At 37.2% G+C, this 19,131-nt stretch overlaps 1 protein-coding gene across 3 annotated transcripts in view; it reads right to left on the reverse strand.

Moving 5' to 3' along the window:
* Window positions 1–19,131, reverse strand: part of PDGFC (platelet derived growth factor C) — a 126,054-nt gene that overhangs the window by 50,843 nt on the left and 56,080 nt on the right. For all 3 annotated transcript variants that reach the window (XM_072334754.1, XM_072334752.1, XM_072334755.1), the window contains exon 2: window positions 9,252–9,447. In XM_072334754.1, the coding sequence (XP_072190855.1) occupies window positions 9,252–9,447 (196 nt within the window). The remainder of the gene's footprint in view (window positions 1–9,251; window positions 9,448–19,131) is intronic.

Below are 19,131 nucleotides of genomic sequence, written 5' to 3' on the forward strand. Positions count from 1 at the left end.
TCTATCTCATAATATTTAGTATTTATTGCCAGTAAACTATATCCACCTGCACTGGAAAAAAGTGGCCCATCAGTAAAGCCCACCACTTACAAGTAGATAAAATGCTCCTGAAATCACAGAGTTTGAACACTGCACATCCATACAACTTTGCTGTTAGTAACTCAACCTGCCACCAGAGGTAAGGAAAAAAAAACCCTCTGATGATATAGAAAGTAGAGTTTGCTGGAAAAAAGGAAGGGAAAGGGGACCTTGGTTGAAGTCTTGACCCTGTGGGCAGAACCAACAAACATTCAACAGTGAGATGCTTTTAAACTAAAAGAGGGAAGATTTCAATTAGATGTTAGGAAGAAATTCTTTACTCAGACTGTGGTGAGGAACTGAACAGGTTGTCCAGAGAAACCATGGAGATGGAGATGGCTGCATATGTTCAAGACCAGACTGGATGGGCCCGAGCCAACCTGATCTAGTGGGAAGTGTCCTTGCCCACCTCAAGGACCTTCCAGTCCAAGCCATACCATGATACATTCTATGACTCTATAAATCTTAAATAAAACTAAATTAATTTGACATGAACAGAAACTTTTGACTGGAGGCTACTTCGAATGTCAGTAAAGACAAAGTATTAGAAGAAACCTCCTTTTCAAAGACTACCAGACAGAAAATTTAAAATATTTTATATATTCCCTCTTGATAATGCCTTTAAAAAAGGAAGTCTGCAAAAAAATCAAAGGCACCTGGAGTCAATTGTTTCCAGTTGCTGAGGTGCATGGCGCTGGCAGTTTCCCCAAGCATCTTTGGGAAAACTTATCAGAGCCATCAAAGAAGACAGCAGATGAGCCAACAGTTAAGGAATGAGTAGTTCCACTTAGCAGCTTATGATTTCTGTTATGCTTGATGTTTTAAAGTAAAAAGAGACAGTGTTGAAACAGGAACAATTTGAGGCAAAATGAATTTCCATAGCTGTAACTGTATCTGCTGATCCTACACATACTGTGTTTTAACAGTCACTGTTAAGGAATAGCATACCCAGAAATAACTGATATAAATAAAGTGATGAGGTCAGTTTTTCATACTCAGAAAATGATGCTTAATTATACACAGACACCATGTCCAGCAATAAACTTCACTTTTGGCCAATACAGCAAATGAGTATATTATATAAAACAACAACTATCTTTCCATGTCTACATTTTTCATGAAATAAAGATACTCAGAGTATAAACAGAGACCATTTCTAACTTCCATTCCCCAAATATGGATTGTAGTTTCTGTGCCAACTTACACTGAATACATCTATTTTAGAATATGCAGTGCTGTGCATTAGGAGCTGCCTTATGGAAACACATATTCATTCACAAATGTTATATGGTTGCCATGGCTCTCTCTATTTCATCTTTCCTCATACTGGTTAATAACACCCTGAGACTTCTAACAGAACTGAACAATTCCTTCTGTATTTCTATCTTGCAATTTAGGATACATTAAAAAATAAATAAATAAATAAATAAAAAAGAAAGAAAGAAAAAAAAAAAAAAGTTTAATCCTTAGACTGTAGTTTCTTTCCCCCCCACTCACTGTAAGCCACTTTGATAATGACTGTACAACACTGCATGTGAAAGGAAAAAATGAGGCACTTTAAACCCCAAAATGCTACTCTTCAAACAGCCAACCACTTTACAGGTAAAGGAAAAGATTCAGTATGGTTGTCTGATTTGGAGGAAATACCTGTTGTGTAACTGTACTCATGCCTAGCAGAAAACATATTTCCATTTTCTATGGACCTGCTGAAAACCTGAGGGACCAGCTGAGGCAGCTACATCTCATGTAGTAGCTTAGCTTTTGTCTCTTGGAAACAAAGCAATACATTAAAGAAAAAAAGATAATTCATCCCTCATTTCAGTGATAATTCATAAGCGAAGTACTGCTGAACACACATCCTTTCCCTCACAAGCAGTGCACTGGCACACAAACACAATGTGGAAATAAATCATGGTTATTGGCATTTATGTGCACTGGTGAACACCCAAGTATCTCCAGCTTAAGCATGTGGATACTGCAGACCATGAAGATAACTTCTGCCTCACGGGGGAGTAGGGGCATTAACTTTTTCACAAGAATGGGAAATAGCAAACTAGATGCAGTGGCATATCCTCTACAGGCTCTAAGCCAAAATAATCCTATATTCAGATAGCAACCTGATAATTATTTAAGTTTACGTTAAATTTGTCATACGAATAAAATGTGTAAATAAGTGTTTTCAGGAATACAGCAACCGCAGAACACAGATCTAGATAGCCTGTGCCATTAACCTAATTTACACAAGTATAGTTTCTAATGAGACCTTTTTCTGAATCACTTGAATAACAATCTTAGGATACAGAAAGATATACTATGATCATGCAGATAAAAAAGTGGAGGTATGTAGGGAAAAAGACCGCTTTGTTAACATTGATTGTTAGCTTTCAGAAGTATTTCTGATGTCACCTATACTCACACTGTTTACCATAGTCAGTGCACCTCCTTCAGCTTCTCTGAATCCATAACTATGTTTTTATGGCTGTTTTCTAAGTAACATTTTAAATATTTAGCCTAGTATCCCAAATGGTAGTTTTTCCTGTAGGCACAATCTTTCATATTTTGAAAAGTGGCAATGGATTGAGTCAATGATGTGAAAACTACTGGTTAAGCAACTTCTCAGTGATTTCCACAAGTAAATTTTAGAACACAGCAACAACATTCCCAAGGGGTATTTTAAGCACATGAAGACTCTTGCAGAGCAGTGCAGGCAGCACCCCTCCCCTTATGCAGCATCATGCACCTGGTCAAGTCTCTCCTCTTCATTCTTCCTCCTTCTTGCCTCCTCAGTGGAGAGTGGGGCTCTACCCAGGCTTATTTAAATGAAAACACTTCTTTCTTTTGTTTAGTGATACAACTACATATGGTTTCTTTCTTCAGTAGCACACAGAATTTACCAAGCCAGCACAGCCCATTTATCACCAAATCCAATATCCTGCTGCAGGACAGGCTAATAACTGCTACTTGAACAGAAAGTGAAAAATCCCTGTAATGTAACCGAGGAACTGGAAAACAGCGCATGAGGCAGAAAAATGTGTTCCCAACCCTAGCAGGAGATCAGTTTACACCTAAGGCATGCAAGGAGTTTCCTCTCACTTCAGTTTACCTAGTTATAAATTAATGGACATAAAATTATGCAGACCTATTTTTAATCCAGACACAGCATACCAATCAGAGGCCAGCATGAAATAGAACTTCCTAATAATTGCCGCTTGCTTGTTTTATTGTCAGAAAGAGAAAAATATCTATTTATTTTACATTATTATCACCCTGAGATACTCACATGTGACCATCTATCCTTTTACAGGATAAGTAATCCTGCTTTTTGCAGTTTCACTTCCAAGTGCATCTTCCCAGATATTCCGATAATCCAAAAATCAGACCACAAGATCGAAAGCATTGTTCAGATGCTTCCTGAACTCTGGCAGCCTGGGAATATGGCCACTGCCTATCAGCAGCCATGAGGTCTCCCGTCAGCCTGCCTCTCCTCTGAACAAACCAAGTGACTCAGCTGCTCCTCATGCATCTCACCCTCAAGATCCTTCACCATCTTCATGGCTCTAAGCAGGGGAAAGCTACTAGTAAACCTGACAGCAAGCCTCCTGACTTAACTGTACTTAGCTCTTCAGTATTCAGAAAAAACATCAGGGAGGGAGTGCATGCTGTGTGTAAATGAACACTAAGAGACTATACACAGAAACTTCAGGTTCCACTGATGGGTCTGCCTTTAGTGCTGGCATTTCTCTAGACATCAGGTACATTAGAGACACATGCTGACAAGTGCAGTGGCTGCATGGCGAGCCTACACGCCTCAGCTCAGGTGGCCATAGCTCACAGCAGGCACTGTTGTCCTGTCCCAGTCCTCATTTACTCCTACATTTTAATAAGCAGTGGGGAAGAAGCAGAGAACTCCATTAGCAGTAGCTGTTCCCAGATCATCCCAGAGACAAGAAATACCTAGCAGTGCCACACTCATTTTCAGAGGAAATTACTTTATGCCACTGCAAACAGCCAACTATGGTAACATGAAACAATTTTAGAAGCAATAAGCTAGGATTAGGATTATTTACAAAAATATTTTGATACTACAGACACAGTTTACTTCATTCAAACAGCTTGCCTGAGATTGAGAGAACCAAGAAGGAATATTATGGAACTTAAAATGTTTTCTAAATCAACGAGTGATAGTCTCTGGTGTGAATAAAGAGTAAGGGATTATGACAACTACCCACTCAGCAGCAATCATTCTCCTAGGACTCATCAGAGCTGTGAAAATTGATTTTAAATTACTCACAAAATAGGATCTATTATAGCATCCACTGGTAATAGCAGATATTAAAAATGAATGCTGGATTTACTTTAAAGGAGGAAAAATGTTGGTAAGCAAGAATGCCACGACAGTCCCTAAGTTTGTGTAGCATGTGCTCCTCATCACGCTGTGCAGGCTGTGTTATCCTCCATTCAGACCATGGAAGCACCTTGTTCCATTTTCCTTTCTTGTGCTGAACTTTGATTTGTTTACAATTTTGCAGCTATAAACCATTATACGGAACTGAGTTTAGTCTTTTTAAAAGCTTAAGAAAAGTGTTAAAGAGTAGTCTTGGCAACAACTGTACTACTGAAGTTTTATCTTCTTTTACTGCAATATCTGCTTTGTCACATTTACAAACTTATTATCGTATAAATAGTATTAAACAACTTTTAATATGCAGTAGAGAACCTAAAATGAATGCTTATATTTAGAAGTCAAATTCAGAATACAAAATTGGGTAATATTTTTGTCTTCTGCCATGAAGTTAATCATGACCCTTTCTTTTTCACAAATCCATCTACTCTGAGCATACACTGGCAATTGTACCACAGAGTTTAATCACAGCAGGAGCTTAGAAGAGGTTTAACCCAGCCTTTCACAGTCTAGAGCTTCTACTGACTGCAGCCTCTCCTGGACACAGGACGTGCCTCTGCCAGCACTAACAGCTGACAGCAGTTAAAGAGCAGGATAGGACCAGCTCAAGGATGAGTTACTGTACAAATCGTCATTTGGGAATCAAAGAGATGAATTTTCTGAAATCATGGAATACTCAAAAGAAACATCTTTCTAAAGTAAATAAATAAATAGAAGGAACACCATAGTTGTACAGTTCGGAACAGAGATAAATTTTCCTGGTATTTAATTTCAGAAGTGAGCCTAAACCAGACTGATGGAAAAAGATACAGTTACTGATGGAGAAAAATGCTCTGTTCTTCTTCAAAACATAAAAGCATAGAATCATAGAATAGTTCGTGTTGGAAGGGCTCTTTAAGATCACCTAGTTCCAGCCCTCTGCTAAAGGCAGGGACACCTCCCTCTAGACCAGGTGGCTCACAGCTCTATCCAGCCTGGCCTGAAAGAAAGGAAGGTCCATGTGCTCCATTTGGTCTTAAAGTACATGAAAAGTTCCCTGTAGAAAATCATGTAACAAAATGTTTGGCCTTTATATTCTGCTTACCATAACTCACTACCAGATAGCATGCATTTGACATAATTTATGTCAAAGAAACATCTATGCAAATATTTTCCTTCTTCATAGACAATGAATACAGACAGCGTCTTTACGTTTCTTCTTAATATACTTGTTTCAGCCTTGTCAAACTGAGCTGAAACTTCAAGATTTTTAATTCTTGTCAACACTTTGCTAATTATACATTCATTACGAACATAGGACTGTTTAAGCAGTTTGGATATGGTTTCCTGGAGCCTAAGAACTTTATAAGAACCTGAATGGAAGGGAACAGCTTGGGCACAGTTCAATCAAAAGATCTGAAGTGAAGGAGAATAGCATACAGAAACATTAGGGAAAAGAGAGGTGATTTGTTAGTGCCTGTGGCTCTGTATCTTAAAGCATCATCCTGCTTTACAGGACCCCTGCAGGAAGAACGTTCCTGGAATTAAGACTTAAATATTTAATTTCATGTGAGGACAGTCAAAAACAGTCACTGTACTACTCACAGATTTTATCCCATGTTACCACTGACAGCCATCTTCAGCTTTACTCATTTTTTACAGGTAAGAGTTCTACATATTGCACATTAACTAGACAAGTTTTAGAGATTCACTCAAAACTGTGCAGACAAATGCTTCACTTACATAACTGCAACAACAGATTCACATATGCAGCTGCTAAAAGCTTCACATAAAAACAAAGGAAAGCCTATAGAACAGACTACAGTTCATACTTTACATCACCAGAGGACTGAAGAGACATGTGAATGAACATAGCCTTCCTAAAATGAAGATGAGTGTCAAGTGCCATAGAGTATTCAACATTCATTCAGTTCCACATTCCACTTGTGTATTTTCATCCTTATAATCTCATCTATAATAATTGCACTTTGGATTTGTAGCACATTTCTTTGTTTTAATATATATAATAAAATTCAAACAGATTGAAATCATCTGATAATGAGAACAAACAGCTGCCACCACCACCAAAATGAACAACTACAGTCATTCTGTGCACAGCAAGAGAGTGAGTTTGGCACACTTCACTATTATAGGAAAGACTTGTTATTTAATGCTGCAGTGTATGACCAACTCAAAACATCAGACTGCTTATTAATGGCAACTGTAACACATGTTCTTCAAGGAAGAAAGCTAAGTCTGTATCTTCATGATTGGAGGAGTTTATCATAAAACTTTTGTTATTGAATATTCTCAAAGACAGAAAGCAACCATTTCAGACAGCAAGCAACAATTGAGCAACAGTTATTCTGAAATGAATGCATGGATTGAATTTCATATGTAAAATGGACTTTGCGTACACTTTAGATAGGACACGGGTTCTCACAATTTTATTCACAGAGAGGATCCAGTGCAGGTGAAGTAGAATTACTGTTAATAAATCACTAGCTACATGTTAAATAGTGCAGAAATGAACTACAGAAATGTAAAGCTATTGCAATTGTAAAGCCAGGGCAAGAGACACCTGGAGAAATATGGGGGGAAAAATATATCAGATGTTTCTTCTAAAAACAAGCAAAAAAACCCAAAAAAACATCCTCATAGTTAAAAAGTTAAAATTTTTCAAATGGAAAAAAGTCAACAACTATTCTTTACCCTGGATGAGTATTTTAAATTAATTAATTAAAATTAATTAAAATTATGGAAGTTATTATGCTTCCAGGTGAGACTGGGTCCTGATGGCATAAACATAGAATTTGCTGTAATATAAGTAATTTGTTAGTACATTTTCTGAGTTGAACTGCAAGTAAAAATGGAACGGAGAATAGCTGTGCAGGATAACGAGATTCAGATTCAGGAAACTATTTAAAAGAGAGGCTAAACTGGTACCTTCAGTACTAGTTAAAATCCTTCTGGACAAGAAGTGAAGTGTCAGAACTGACTATGGAGAAATCCAAATATGGCCAAGCCAGCCAGATGTTGGCTTCTAGTCACAGATGCAGACAAATTGATTCATGGAATACAACATCTCTCCTATGAGGACAGGCTGAGAGAGCCTGGGCTGTTCAGCCTGGCAAACAGAAAGCTGTGAGGTGACCTGATTGCAGCCTGTCAGTATCCAAAGGGGAGCTACAGGAAAGAAGGGAATACACTCCTTTGCAGGGTCTGCAGTGAGAGAAAAAGGGGAAACAGTTTCAAGCTCAAAGAGGGGAGATTTAGGTTAGATATAAGGAAAAAAAGTAATTTACAGTGAGGATGGGGAGGCACTGGAATAGGTTGCTTAGTGATATGGTTGATGCCCTGTCTCTGGAGACTTTCAAAGCCAGGCTGGATCAGGCCCTGGGCAGCCTGATGGAGCTGTGGTATCTCTGTTCATCACAGGAGTGTTGGACTAGATGGCCTTCAGAGGTTCCTTCCAACTCTAAGGTTTCTATGATTCTATATTTTATTCTGTTCTTTGTCATATAAACTTGGTCTTGAGAAACTATTGATTACTTTTTCAACAACAATATAGATTTGTGACCTTCAAGATGGCAGAAACAGAGCAGAGTCATAAATAGAATGGAGGCAACAAAAACCCTCAGCTTTTTTACAGAAGGTAGAAAGAAGATGAAATGATTTTAGTAAGAACAAGATCTAAGAAAGACGACATTACCTATAAGGAGATTATTCTGATAACTCAGTTATTTAACTGGCCTGTGTAGAATTGCTTTATGCAGTTAAACTCTGCACTTTTATTTCCTTAACTTGTCACTATTTGTACTCACTTAATATAAAAAAAAGAGGGTTGTATCTTCGAAGTTAAAAAGACTAGTGTGTCCTCAAAAAGTGCACATATCAGGATTTGCAAACATCCAGCTGCCTGGTATACATGCACAAATCTGAGCATGATAAGATTATGAGTGGGTGAAGATTATGAGTGACTTAATACTGCTTTTTAATTTGACTAGTGCTTTTGTATTAATCACCTTGTTTACTTAAAATAAATGCACTCCCACTAAAATACTATTCAAGTTATAAGATTAAAAAATATTTTAACTTATCTTACTTTTTTCTTTGCAAGTGGACGAATGAGTCACCCTACCTGGATTTTCTTTCACTTCACTTCACTCTGCCACATGCAAAGAAAAGAAAAAGCAAGCTAAGTTTTCATTTAAAAGGGGAGTGCACTCATCTGAGCAAACATATGCTTTATTATATTTGACATGGCCTTGACAATTGCTCTCTTCAGAATTACGAAGAAGATATCTGCCCATCTGTTACAAGCCATGTCTCCCAAAATAAGAATAAGCTCAAAAGTAACATCTAAGAAACGCAAATTTGTAAAAAATAATAATAATAACAATAGATACGAGATATGCAAACAAATGAAGATTAATTAATTAGAAAAACTGAAAGCAAGTAGCAAACATACAGAGTAGTAAAAAAAAAATAAAATCTAAAACAGTGGGAAAAAAAATAAAGCAAAAAAAAACCTACTTGGAAAGGAAAAACTGGTGTGAAATATCTCCCCAGGAACACATCAAAGCAGGATATGACATTCAAATGATATTTCAAGCATGAAATGCTTTCCTAGCACTGCAAAAGAAAATCAGTAGCTAATACATTAGAGATGTGCTTTTATAAATATATTGACATGCAGGTGAAACATTTTTGCAAAACCTGAGCAATACTCTTGTTCCATCCCCCACATCTTTTTTAAGATATTTTGTAAGTTAAAGCAAAAGTAACTTACTTGCAAATGTCATCTTCTGGGTCCTCAAGCCCAAATCTTTCATCAAAGGTAAGCTGTATCCATACATTTTCATCTACTGCTACTAATCTCCACACTAGCACAGTATTGCGCGGGTATGTGTGTGGGAACTTGGGGCTGTGAATACTTCCATTAGAAGTCACAGTTATTATCTTCTCATGCTGAGGATCCTGCACTCCTGTAGTAAAGAGAGAAAACAGACATATCAATACTATATTTCCTCCTATATTTCCCTCTTCCTAAAGTGTACAACATGCACAAAAAAAGTCCCTTTGTTCTGTTTGCTTTTTAATTCATTTTGTCAGGAAAACCTATTCAGTAAAAACAGACTATAAGATAAAGTTTGCTTTGCAACAACAACAACAACAAACAAAATTAATTAAACCCAAGCTCCGACTGTTAGTCAGAAAACAACACAAGTTCAAGTGGAGGTAAGAGAAATGTGACTGTATGGTTCCTTCAACTCCAACGCATAAATGCAAGACTGGAGCCCTCACAGAAGTCCAGCAGCCAAATCATGCAGGCTGCTGATGGCTCCAGTTCTTTGTTACTGGGAAGTGCAGAGAAATCACCCAAAGATTCAAGGGCAGGCCTGCTCACACCACACACCTACCACACAAGAGGGCTGATATAAATTTGCATCTCATTAGAAGAGACTACTACATTTACTGGGTCCAGTGATAAGGATTTTGATGGCTGCAACCATGCTGAGGGATGTACTGGCACAACATTAGCCTGACACAGGAGCATGTCAGGGATAAGCTATTTGGAAGTTTACAAGCACATGAAATTAGACATTTACTGACAATTTCCGACAGAGGGCATCCCTCAGAATTCTTCAGCTTTGTTAGACTACAAAATACATGTAAAAATAAATGTTTTATGTGGCAGTAAATGAACTCAGAATACACTGACTACATTTGATTTTAAAGCACACAGAACCACTGAAACAGTTTCTTTGGTGATGAATTCTCAAGTGTGAGGAGTTGCCAAAAGTAAAGGACTCCTTTGGTGATCGGCCACCGTGACTGTCAGGGACACAACTCTCTTCACAATAACTCAAACAACCTCACTGCCAAGTGCCCAGCATTCCCAGGAATTCATATTCAGCAGCTGGAATCAGTCTGTATGGAAGACTTAGCTGCAAACAGGAGGCACCGATCTAATTTGAATACTTTTCAACATCATGACAGAAAATGACGAGATCTCTAAATGACAAAATTTAATTCCATAAGCACATCAAAGGAAAAAAAATCTTTATGCTATAGCACAAGACTTCTACTGTCTTTGACCTTTTCTAAAAATCTGTATATAGTCAAGTTTGACACTGCAGTCAGTAAACCATAGAAATCCTCAGATACCTAATTAATAACCTTAGTAACTAAATACATGTATAGTTTTGTACTGGGGAGTAATTCACTTTATTTTCTTTTTGGCAATTAGTTTTGTCAGTTAGTTACTTCGTTTTTGTTTGTTATATAAACAGCATGGTGATGAAAATACACTTGAAACTATGTAAAAAGTCTGTGCTTCAGTCTACAACGAAAACATGCACTGTAATCATACCTTATTATAGCAACATGTAAAGGCTGACAGCTAAATGAATGTACTGCAAGAAAAGAAAGCTATACAAACAGCATTGCAATTTTAAAGGAATTAATCTATACTTAACTGTAATTTAAAGTCTGACAGATTTTTGCCTTCTATTCTGATGGACCCATGCCTTCTACTTGTGGTATGAAAATGGAATTTTTTCCTTTACATGAATTGCTGCTTACATAAACCTGAAGGAGCATGGTTTTGCCAGTATTCACACACAGTTACAGAGAACTGACAGCCTTGCAGACACATAAGGGAGAACAGCAAGCAGTAATAAGAAGAAAAGCACAAAGGACGTACAAGAGATAGAATCTTAATTTAGATGCTTCCCTAGATGTTGGTTTCTTTTGTTAGCTAAGTCACAAGCATTTTTTTAATAGCACATAGCATGCCAGGAGAGAGCTCCACATTAAATGCAGCAGTCAACAATAATAGAAGTGACTTTCCCAGAGATTAGTTCTCCAGAGTGTTATTTCTTAAGTATGCAAAGGAACATTGTTTAATTGATGACACTATATTCAGTGATTCTTTTTGTCTTGAAAAAGCACATATAGGATTATAGACCATGTCATATTTCACCACGTATTTCTTTTTTTATATCATCAGGACAATGACAACTACCTCAGTGCAATTAAGTTCTGTAAATAGTCCAGACATATCAAATGAGAAGCCACTAAAGAGAGGCAAAGGAACAAAAAGGCATACTGTAAATTAGTGAACAGGACTTGCAGCATCCCCAGTATCTCCAGGTCCTCTGTTTGCAAAGGAAAAATGTCTCTTAGACAGCATTGTTCCAAGAACATATCAAATTCTCACACATATCACTTGCTCCATTTCAAATATTTGCTCTCACACAGTGGAATTTCTTTTGCAAAAGAATTATTTTGTATGACCACAAAGGAAAGTAATTGCTGTCACTGGAGAATGAGGCTTGTTATTTGTCTTCAGATAAGCTGCAATATACGTTTTCATTCGTTCTACATAAACAAATTGTACCACCACACTGCAAAAAAACTAGTGTTCTCCTATTGAGCTCATGCATGTTCCGAGTATTTTGAGTAACCTGCGTGAAGAACACAGACAACTGAATGTAACTAAGATGAGACTACAGTTTCTGGTTCTTTTCTGGAATGACTTTACAATTTCTGGCTTTATTTTAGGGTTAAGTCAATTCAGGTTACACTTAAAAAGGGGTAACAAGTTCATCCAGACTTACAGTGGTCAGCTGTGCAAAGCTGACCAAAGCTATACATATCAGTCCTCGCTGCTCTGACCTGTTTGCCTTGATATTAGCATCACATTGATCATAATTTTTCATACAGCACAGGTCAACTCAGAAGCATCATTCCAGAAGAGGGCTGAGGCAGGTGAGGTAACAGCTTAGCCTGAGTGCAGCACCACCCATGAGAGAAGGGGGACAGACAAGGGCTTCTGTGAGTAGCTTCTTCAAAAAGTGAGCAGAGATCACCTGCAGTAGAAGGTTCTAGAAATGAGGCACACTAGATGGGGAAAACACCTAAGCTGACCCAGAGATGTGGCATGGTTATGCTTATTAGGGAAAGACTGTATGAGCATCACAGGGCCCGACACTGAAGAATGAGTTGCCATAGTAGTCTTTGATGAGGTGCAAGATGCTATCACCAGATTTACATACTGGTGTAGAAAGCCTGCACATGAAAATTACAAGATTCCAGACATTCTGAATATATGGCAGTGCCTAACTCCTCCATTGCAATGGTAACACAGATGAAAAACCACGGTATCACCAAAAGATCAGCAGATGCCACTGTAAACTGAAATTAAACCCACCGACAAGACAAGCTCATTCCTGTCTACTTCAAAGTAGACCTCTTCCCCCATGGGCACAATACATTTCAAAAAGATCAGCGCTGACACTTCTTAAATATAGCAAATACCTCTTCCTAGTACATTGTAATCACCACATTTCGACAATGGTCATGGGTAAAACTTGGACAAATCAGATACAGTTCTGGAGCAACAAGGAGTGAAGAAACAGCCTTGGCGCCTGAGTGCCACTTTGAGGGCAAGTTTCCTTTAGAGGTGCAGCACTGGTAATAACAATTTTTAAAATGCTTTTTGTTAAGTTTCCACTGATTTCACTTAATAATTTCTTCTGTAAATAGGACAAGATCAGAGTCCTACCACTTAAGGATTGCTCACAGATCTTGTTTATTTCATTCTGAAGCTTTTAATTATGAAAAACAACTTCTAGGCTTTCAGTAACAGCCATATAAGGCTATCAATGCTTCAAAAACAACACCAAGTTCAAATAAAGAAAATTCAACTCTAAATATTTACAGATTAAGATTAGAGCTCTTTCTGATATACAGTAATGCAGTATGTGCAAGTCCTCTGCCTTAAAACTCAGCAACAAAAGATGACTATTTGTTCATTACCATAGAACTTCAAAGGGATGCATTCTTTTATTATCATTATTTGCAAGGATTTCCTGCAACAATCCCATACAATTTCTACAACCCTCCACACTATGTACAGAAACAGACTTTGTAGAAGAAGCCCTTTGAAATGTAACATAATATGGTATTTTTTCCAAACTTTTGAAAAGCAGCAAGCCTACTTTCAGAAGTAATAACTAAAGGAATATGAGAATACTTCTTTCTATCCTCTGTCTCTGGTTCACTTGCCTCCAGGCACTTCATAGCTATTATCTGAATGGAGCAGCAAAATTTAACTCTTTTTCCAGGTACAAAGGAAAAACTGGAAAATAGTCTGTTACTGGCAGAAAACAGAAGACAAATAGCTCAGCTTGATATTGTTCAAATGTAAAGTGGGTATTGGTGCAAAAACATTCAAAATCATACAAACACTGCTCTGAAAAGATCTGTGGGACCCATAACACGCAATATACACAAATAAGCTGTCAACTGTCACATGATAAATTCACCTTCTAACAAGAAATCTGCTGATTTAAACAAGTACAGGAATGTGTACAGGACTGTATTTGTTTCACTATTGCTACTACTATTATTACATCTTAAAATCCTACAATTTCTCCCATTTCATTGCCTTAAGCACTGAATATCATATATGATTTAACTGCTGGTTAAAGCACTTTCTCCTGTAGCTATGTAAGGAGTTCACAGAGACAAGATGAGCAGAGAAGAGCAAGGTTTCAAATAGATCTTCAGGAACCCAGAGTTTTGGCAGCTGGCCATGAGGGGAGGACAAAAGAAGAGGGGGGAGGGAGAGAAAGATATCATTGGAGAACAGAGCATAGAACTGTAGTAACAGACTCAGTAAAGTTTCCAAACAACTGCATGACTTAACGGCTTGCAGAAGACAACCATGACTAATCAAACTAATGGCAAATCTTAAAATAAAAGTAAACCCTTGAGATCTACTATAAGACCAAATGCTCGTGGAAGGCAAACTTAATCATGAACCCCCCAATACCTTTTAAAACTAGATATACAGTGTACTTTAGCCAAGATGCAGAATTTCTTTTGTTAAATGTTAGATGAGGTATCCTTCTGGTATTATCACATGCTCTAAGATCTAATTACTCTGGAGTGCTTCAGAAAGTACTTTATTCCAATGTCCACAGGAAAAGTCTTGGCTGCACTGGAATCAATATTTAAACTCTTGATGGCTCAAACATGAAAGGAATTTCACCTCTAATAAATACATAATGATGTTGAAAAATGTATTCTATAATGAACTTCCAATAATAGCATCTGTTTTGTTGCTTGTTTGTTTGTTTTTTAGCCATGGGATGATTAATATCCTAAAATAAATATGAATATGCAAAATACTAACAAACCTATAATATACATACATTCTAGCTTTGGACTGCACCCTAGCTCAGCCCTCTTCCATTAAACTACAGAACTGCCACCTTGAGTGATCTGAACCTTCTTGGACAGATACAGCCACACTAAGGAAAGAAAATTCTACCCTCTGCCTTCAACTGAAGACTCTTCAGGTAGATACTGAATTAAACCAGAATTAGGACTTGTGTTGGAAGTCCAAACAAAGAGGAAGAGAAAATATTTCCAGCACGAAGTTTTATAAGCAATACATTACACCTGATTCCTTCAAGAAGAGGTTTAACTGACGGTATACTACTATACAAAAATGGACACAACAACTGCTAAAGATTATAAAAGCATCAGATAAAGGTAAAAATGTACACATTAAAGAGGCCTCAGAGTGGATATAAAATAATTCCCTTGGCAAATGGGGGTGGAATAAAACATTGAGAAACTACTCTGATTCCTCATCTGTTCTTTGTAGGTAAGAAAAAAGCACACTTGGCAATCATTAAAGTACAAAGTTACCTTCAGCAACCACTTTATGGTGCTGCTTCTTTGCTTCTTTCAAAGAATATTTCCTTAGCCTATATGTTTTGGATAACAGCTACACATACATCTTTTATCTATATGCTATTATTCTATTAGAATCAAAGTTCATCAGCCACAAGAGAAAAAAAATAGCACCATTTCAAGTGAATCACTTCCTCTGTTCTTGCAAGGATGATCAGACACTAAATATTTTCACAACCAATAGTGTCAAGGGCAGATAAAAGCCTAAATGCCTGACCTTCACCCAACAGCGTGAGGTTGCCACCATTTTCTCATCTTTGTGCAATAAAACTTCCTATAATGGAATGTTTTGTTCTTGTTTTCTTCTATGTTCCCCGTAATCAATGTACTAAGTAACACTTTTGATGTTTTCTGTAGCTTATTTTCTCCTCCCTAAATAAAAAGATTAGTTTTACATATTCTGCACTTGAGTATCAGTTAATAAGCAAGGTAAAATGAGGAGCCCTCAATCTTATTGAAGCTTAGACAAGCTACTTACCAAACTCATAAAAAATACTAATGCTCTAGGACTGGAAGAATTGCCAGTCTCTTTGGAAAAGTACAACTTAACACACATGAAAAATGTCAGTAGAAGACAAATCCTTTGCGGGTTAAATGCTGAAAGAGACCAGGAATTAAGAACAAACAGTAAACCAGAAAACAGTTTTCCAACCAGACATGCTTACACCTACTCAGAGATTACAGTTATTTACTTGCTTTAAAAGGACAAAAATTACATCTTAAAGTGTTTGAGAATTTGAGTGGAAAAGACTGTCAATATTTTCAAAATAAGTAATCTTTTTAATTGTTTTGCTACTCAAAAATGTGATATGGGTTTGTTGATGTTATTTTTACAGGGAATTGACTTAACAAAGCTTTGAAATAGGTATCTAAATTCCTAATTAGATCCAAGCAAACACCAGCAGAATTTATTACTAAAATAGTACCTCTGTGGTAACAACATAGAATGTTTTTGCAAGTGTGAAAAACATTGCACATAAGTGTGTAAACACAGCACTCAGGATTTGTTTTCAATTTTATTAAGACAGGACTTAAAAACTACATCCAAAATTAGATATGTCAGTATTGGAAACTGCACACGTGAACAAAAATTATCAGTCCATCCTGAAGAACTGTACAGCCTGAGCAAGGTAGGATAAAGCACAAAAGCAGCAGTATTATCCCAGTTTCCTAAACTGCATGGCAGTAGCTACAAGTTCAATAAGATAACTTCAGCAGAAGGGTGAAATTAATCTGGATTTCTTTTTATGTCAGTTAGAAGCATGAGTTTCAAAGCCAGATCTTAAAATTTTCTTGCATATCTCATTTTCTAGTACTAGATATGACTCTCACCCCTGCCCTCCACCTCCCCTTTAAGATCCATGTGATTCATGTCCTTTAGAAAAAATTCCTTAATCTGACCCATTCAAAAATTTCACTTCTTGATCTTAATTTAGACTTTGTTGAAAAGCGAGGCTTAATTTTATTATGCCCCTTTTCTTTATGGTTCCTTCAGTTTATACTGCATGGCACTTGTTAAAAGCAGACACTAGTAAACATTTGGGAAAAAGATTATCCATGGCCCATGTGGAATTCAGCCTGAATAAATAGACTCTATGGATACGGTATGTGTTAAGTAGCTACATCTCATTTTCAGTTTTATTCAGAATGAAAACATATAATCCTGTCTTCATCATACTATTGGAGGTAAAAAAAGAAAGATACTACCCTGATCTTTATAAATATCACACCCAAAATGTTTTGCTTTGCTTTTTCCATTGTTTTGGTATTTGCATGGATTTTCCTTTTAATTCTTTGTTGTAGTAATAGTGATTCAAATATTTAAAAAGGTCACCAGTATATTTCAAGTTCTGAAAATAAGCTGTTCTTCAAATCAATTTAGAAAATTATTATTGCTTAGCTATATGAAAATGCAACTCTAGATGATGGTGAAGATTTTTAGTAAATAATTACAGTGATCAGTGCACGTAAAGAAAACAAAACAAACCCAAAGATTTAAGGGATTTGCTCACTGCAACTGAAGGTGTGACTATTATCACATCTACAGCTAGTTTTAACTACAGAACAAACCTAACTATAACAGTGAATCCAACATGCATTCAGTTCACTGTCAAAAATGCAAAGGGTCCTATATAAACTTAAAAAGTTTGTGCCAAACTTTTCATATAGAAAAAACATTGCTACGGGGAAGTCTACAAGCCAGATTAAAGCTTCCTCAGGCTTGTGCTGTATATACAAAAAACATAGCTCTGGCATATCCTTATGTCAGAAAGGCAAGAGAAACAAAGAAAATACTATAACAAAATTATTTTTGATCTATTTAGATATTTTCAGAACTGGATTACACTATAGTCCCAAATTCAAGGACGCAAACCATTACATCTTTAATATATGTCAAAGTAAAAAGAATGTTAGCTGGTACTAACCTGCTAAAACAAAATTTCTGGAAGAATATAATGCCTTCATTTGAGCACAATTTACTTTCCACAAGATGATTTGGCAGAAAGTGGTTATGCATTATCAATACTGATCTATAGGTATGCATATAAAACAAGGAAAAATGGTTTTAAGTTGAAGGAGGGAAGGTTTAGGTTAGACATCAGGGGGAAGTTCTTTACTATGAGAATGGTGAGGTGCTAGCACAGGCTGCCCAAGGAGGTTGTGGATGCCCAGACACTGGAGGTGTTCAAGGCCAGGTTGGATGGGGCCCTGGGCAGACTGGTCTAGTATTAAATGTGGAGATTGGTAGCCCTGCCTGTGGTGGGGGCACGGTTGGAGCTCTACGATTCTTGAGGTCCTTTCCAACCCAGGCCATTCTGTGATTCTATGAGTGTGTCCAGAGAAGGGCAACGAAACTGGTGAGAGGTGTGGAACACAAGTCTTATGAGAAGCAGCAGAGGGAACTGCTACAGTTTAGTCTGGATAAGAGAAGGCTTAGGAGATTCCTTATTGCTCTCTAGAACAAAAGAGAATCATAGAATCATAGAATCATAGAATCATAGAATCATAGAATCATAGAAAAGAGGTTGTGGTATGGTGGGGGGGTCAGTCTCCTCTCCCACATAATTAGCAAAAGAGCTAGAGGGAATGACCTCAGCTTGCACCAGGGAAGGTTCAACTGGATGTTAGGAAAAATCTATTCTCTGAAAGAGTGGTCAAGTGCTGGACCTGGCTGCCCAGGGGGTGGTTGAGTCATCATCCCTGAAAGTGTTCAAGAAAGTTTAGATGTTGTACTAAGGGACATGGTTTAGTAGGGAAATACTGGTGGTAGATGGTCATTTAGACTGAATCATCTTGGAGATTTTTTCTAACCTTGGTGATACTACAATTTTACGGATGTTGAAATTAGCTTCTTCCTATGAGATTATTTTAACTATATGGCACAACATCTAATTTTCCTGAGGATGATCATTTATGAAAAAATAATAATCAAACAAGGTTCAGAGTCAATTATTAAATCCAAGGTTGCCTTTAGTTAAACTTTGGTATAGATCTTCAGCAAGTGTAAGGACACAAAGCATAAGGGCAGAAGAGGGTGATGAGTAGAAAGAGGAGGAAGATTGATACGTAATGATATTACCTATTTACATAAAGCTAAATCTGTCTATGCACTTCACACAGAGTTTCTGACCCAGGTGCTATTTATCCCACCCATGTCTATCACCAAGGTTAAGCTCTTTTCTGCAGTGCAACAGAGAGAGGGTTACACAGATACATGGCAGCTTAACCACTGCTCCTATAAAATAGAGGCAATGGATCTTCTGTAAGAAATAGAAGAGCTAAGGAACATTGACTCTTCAGACAGATCAAGTTGAGATCAGCTTCTAAACTTCAGGGTTACTGTGGGTAAATGTACATCTAGCTACAGCTAATCAAAACACCATGATCAACCCTGTTCT

Source organism: Excalfactoria chinensis, chromosome 4 (assembly GCF_039878825.1).
Source record: "Excalfactoria chinensis isolate bCotChi1 chromosome 4, bCotChi1.hap2, whole genome shotgun sequence".
Lineage (NCBI taxonomy): Eukaryota > Metazoa > Chordata > Aves > Galliformes > Phasianidae > Excalfactoria > Excalfactoria chinensis.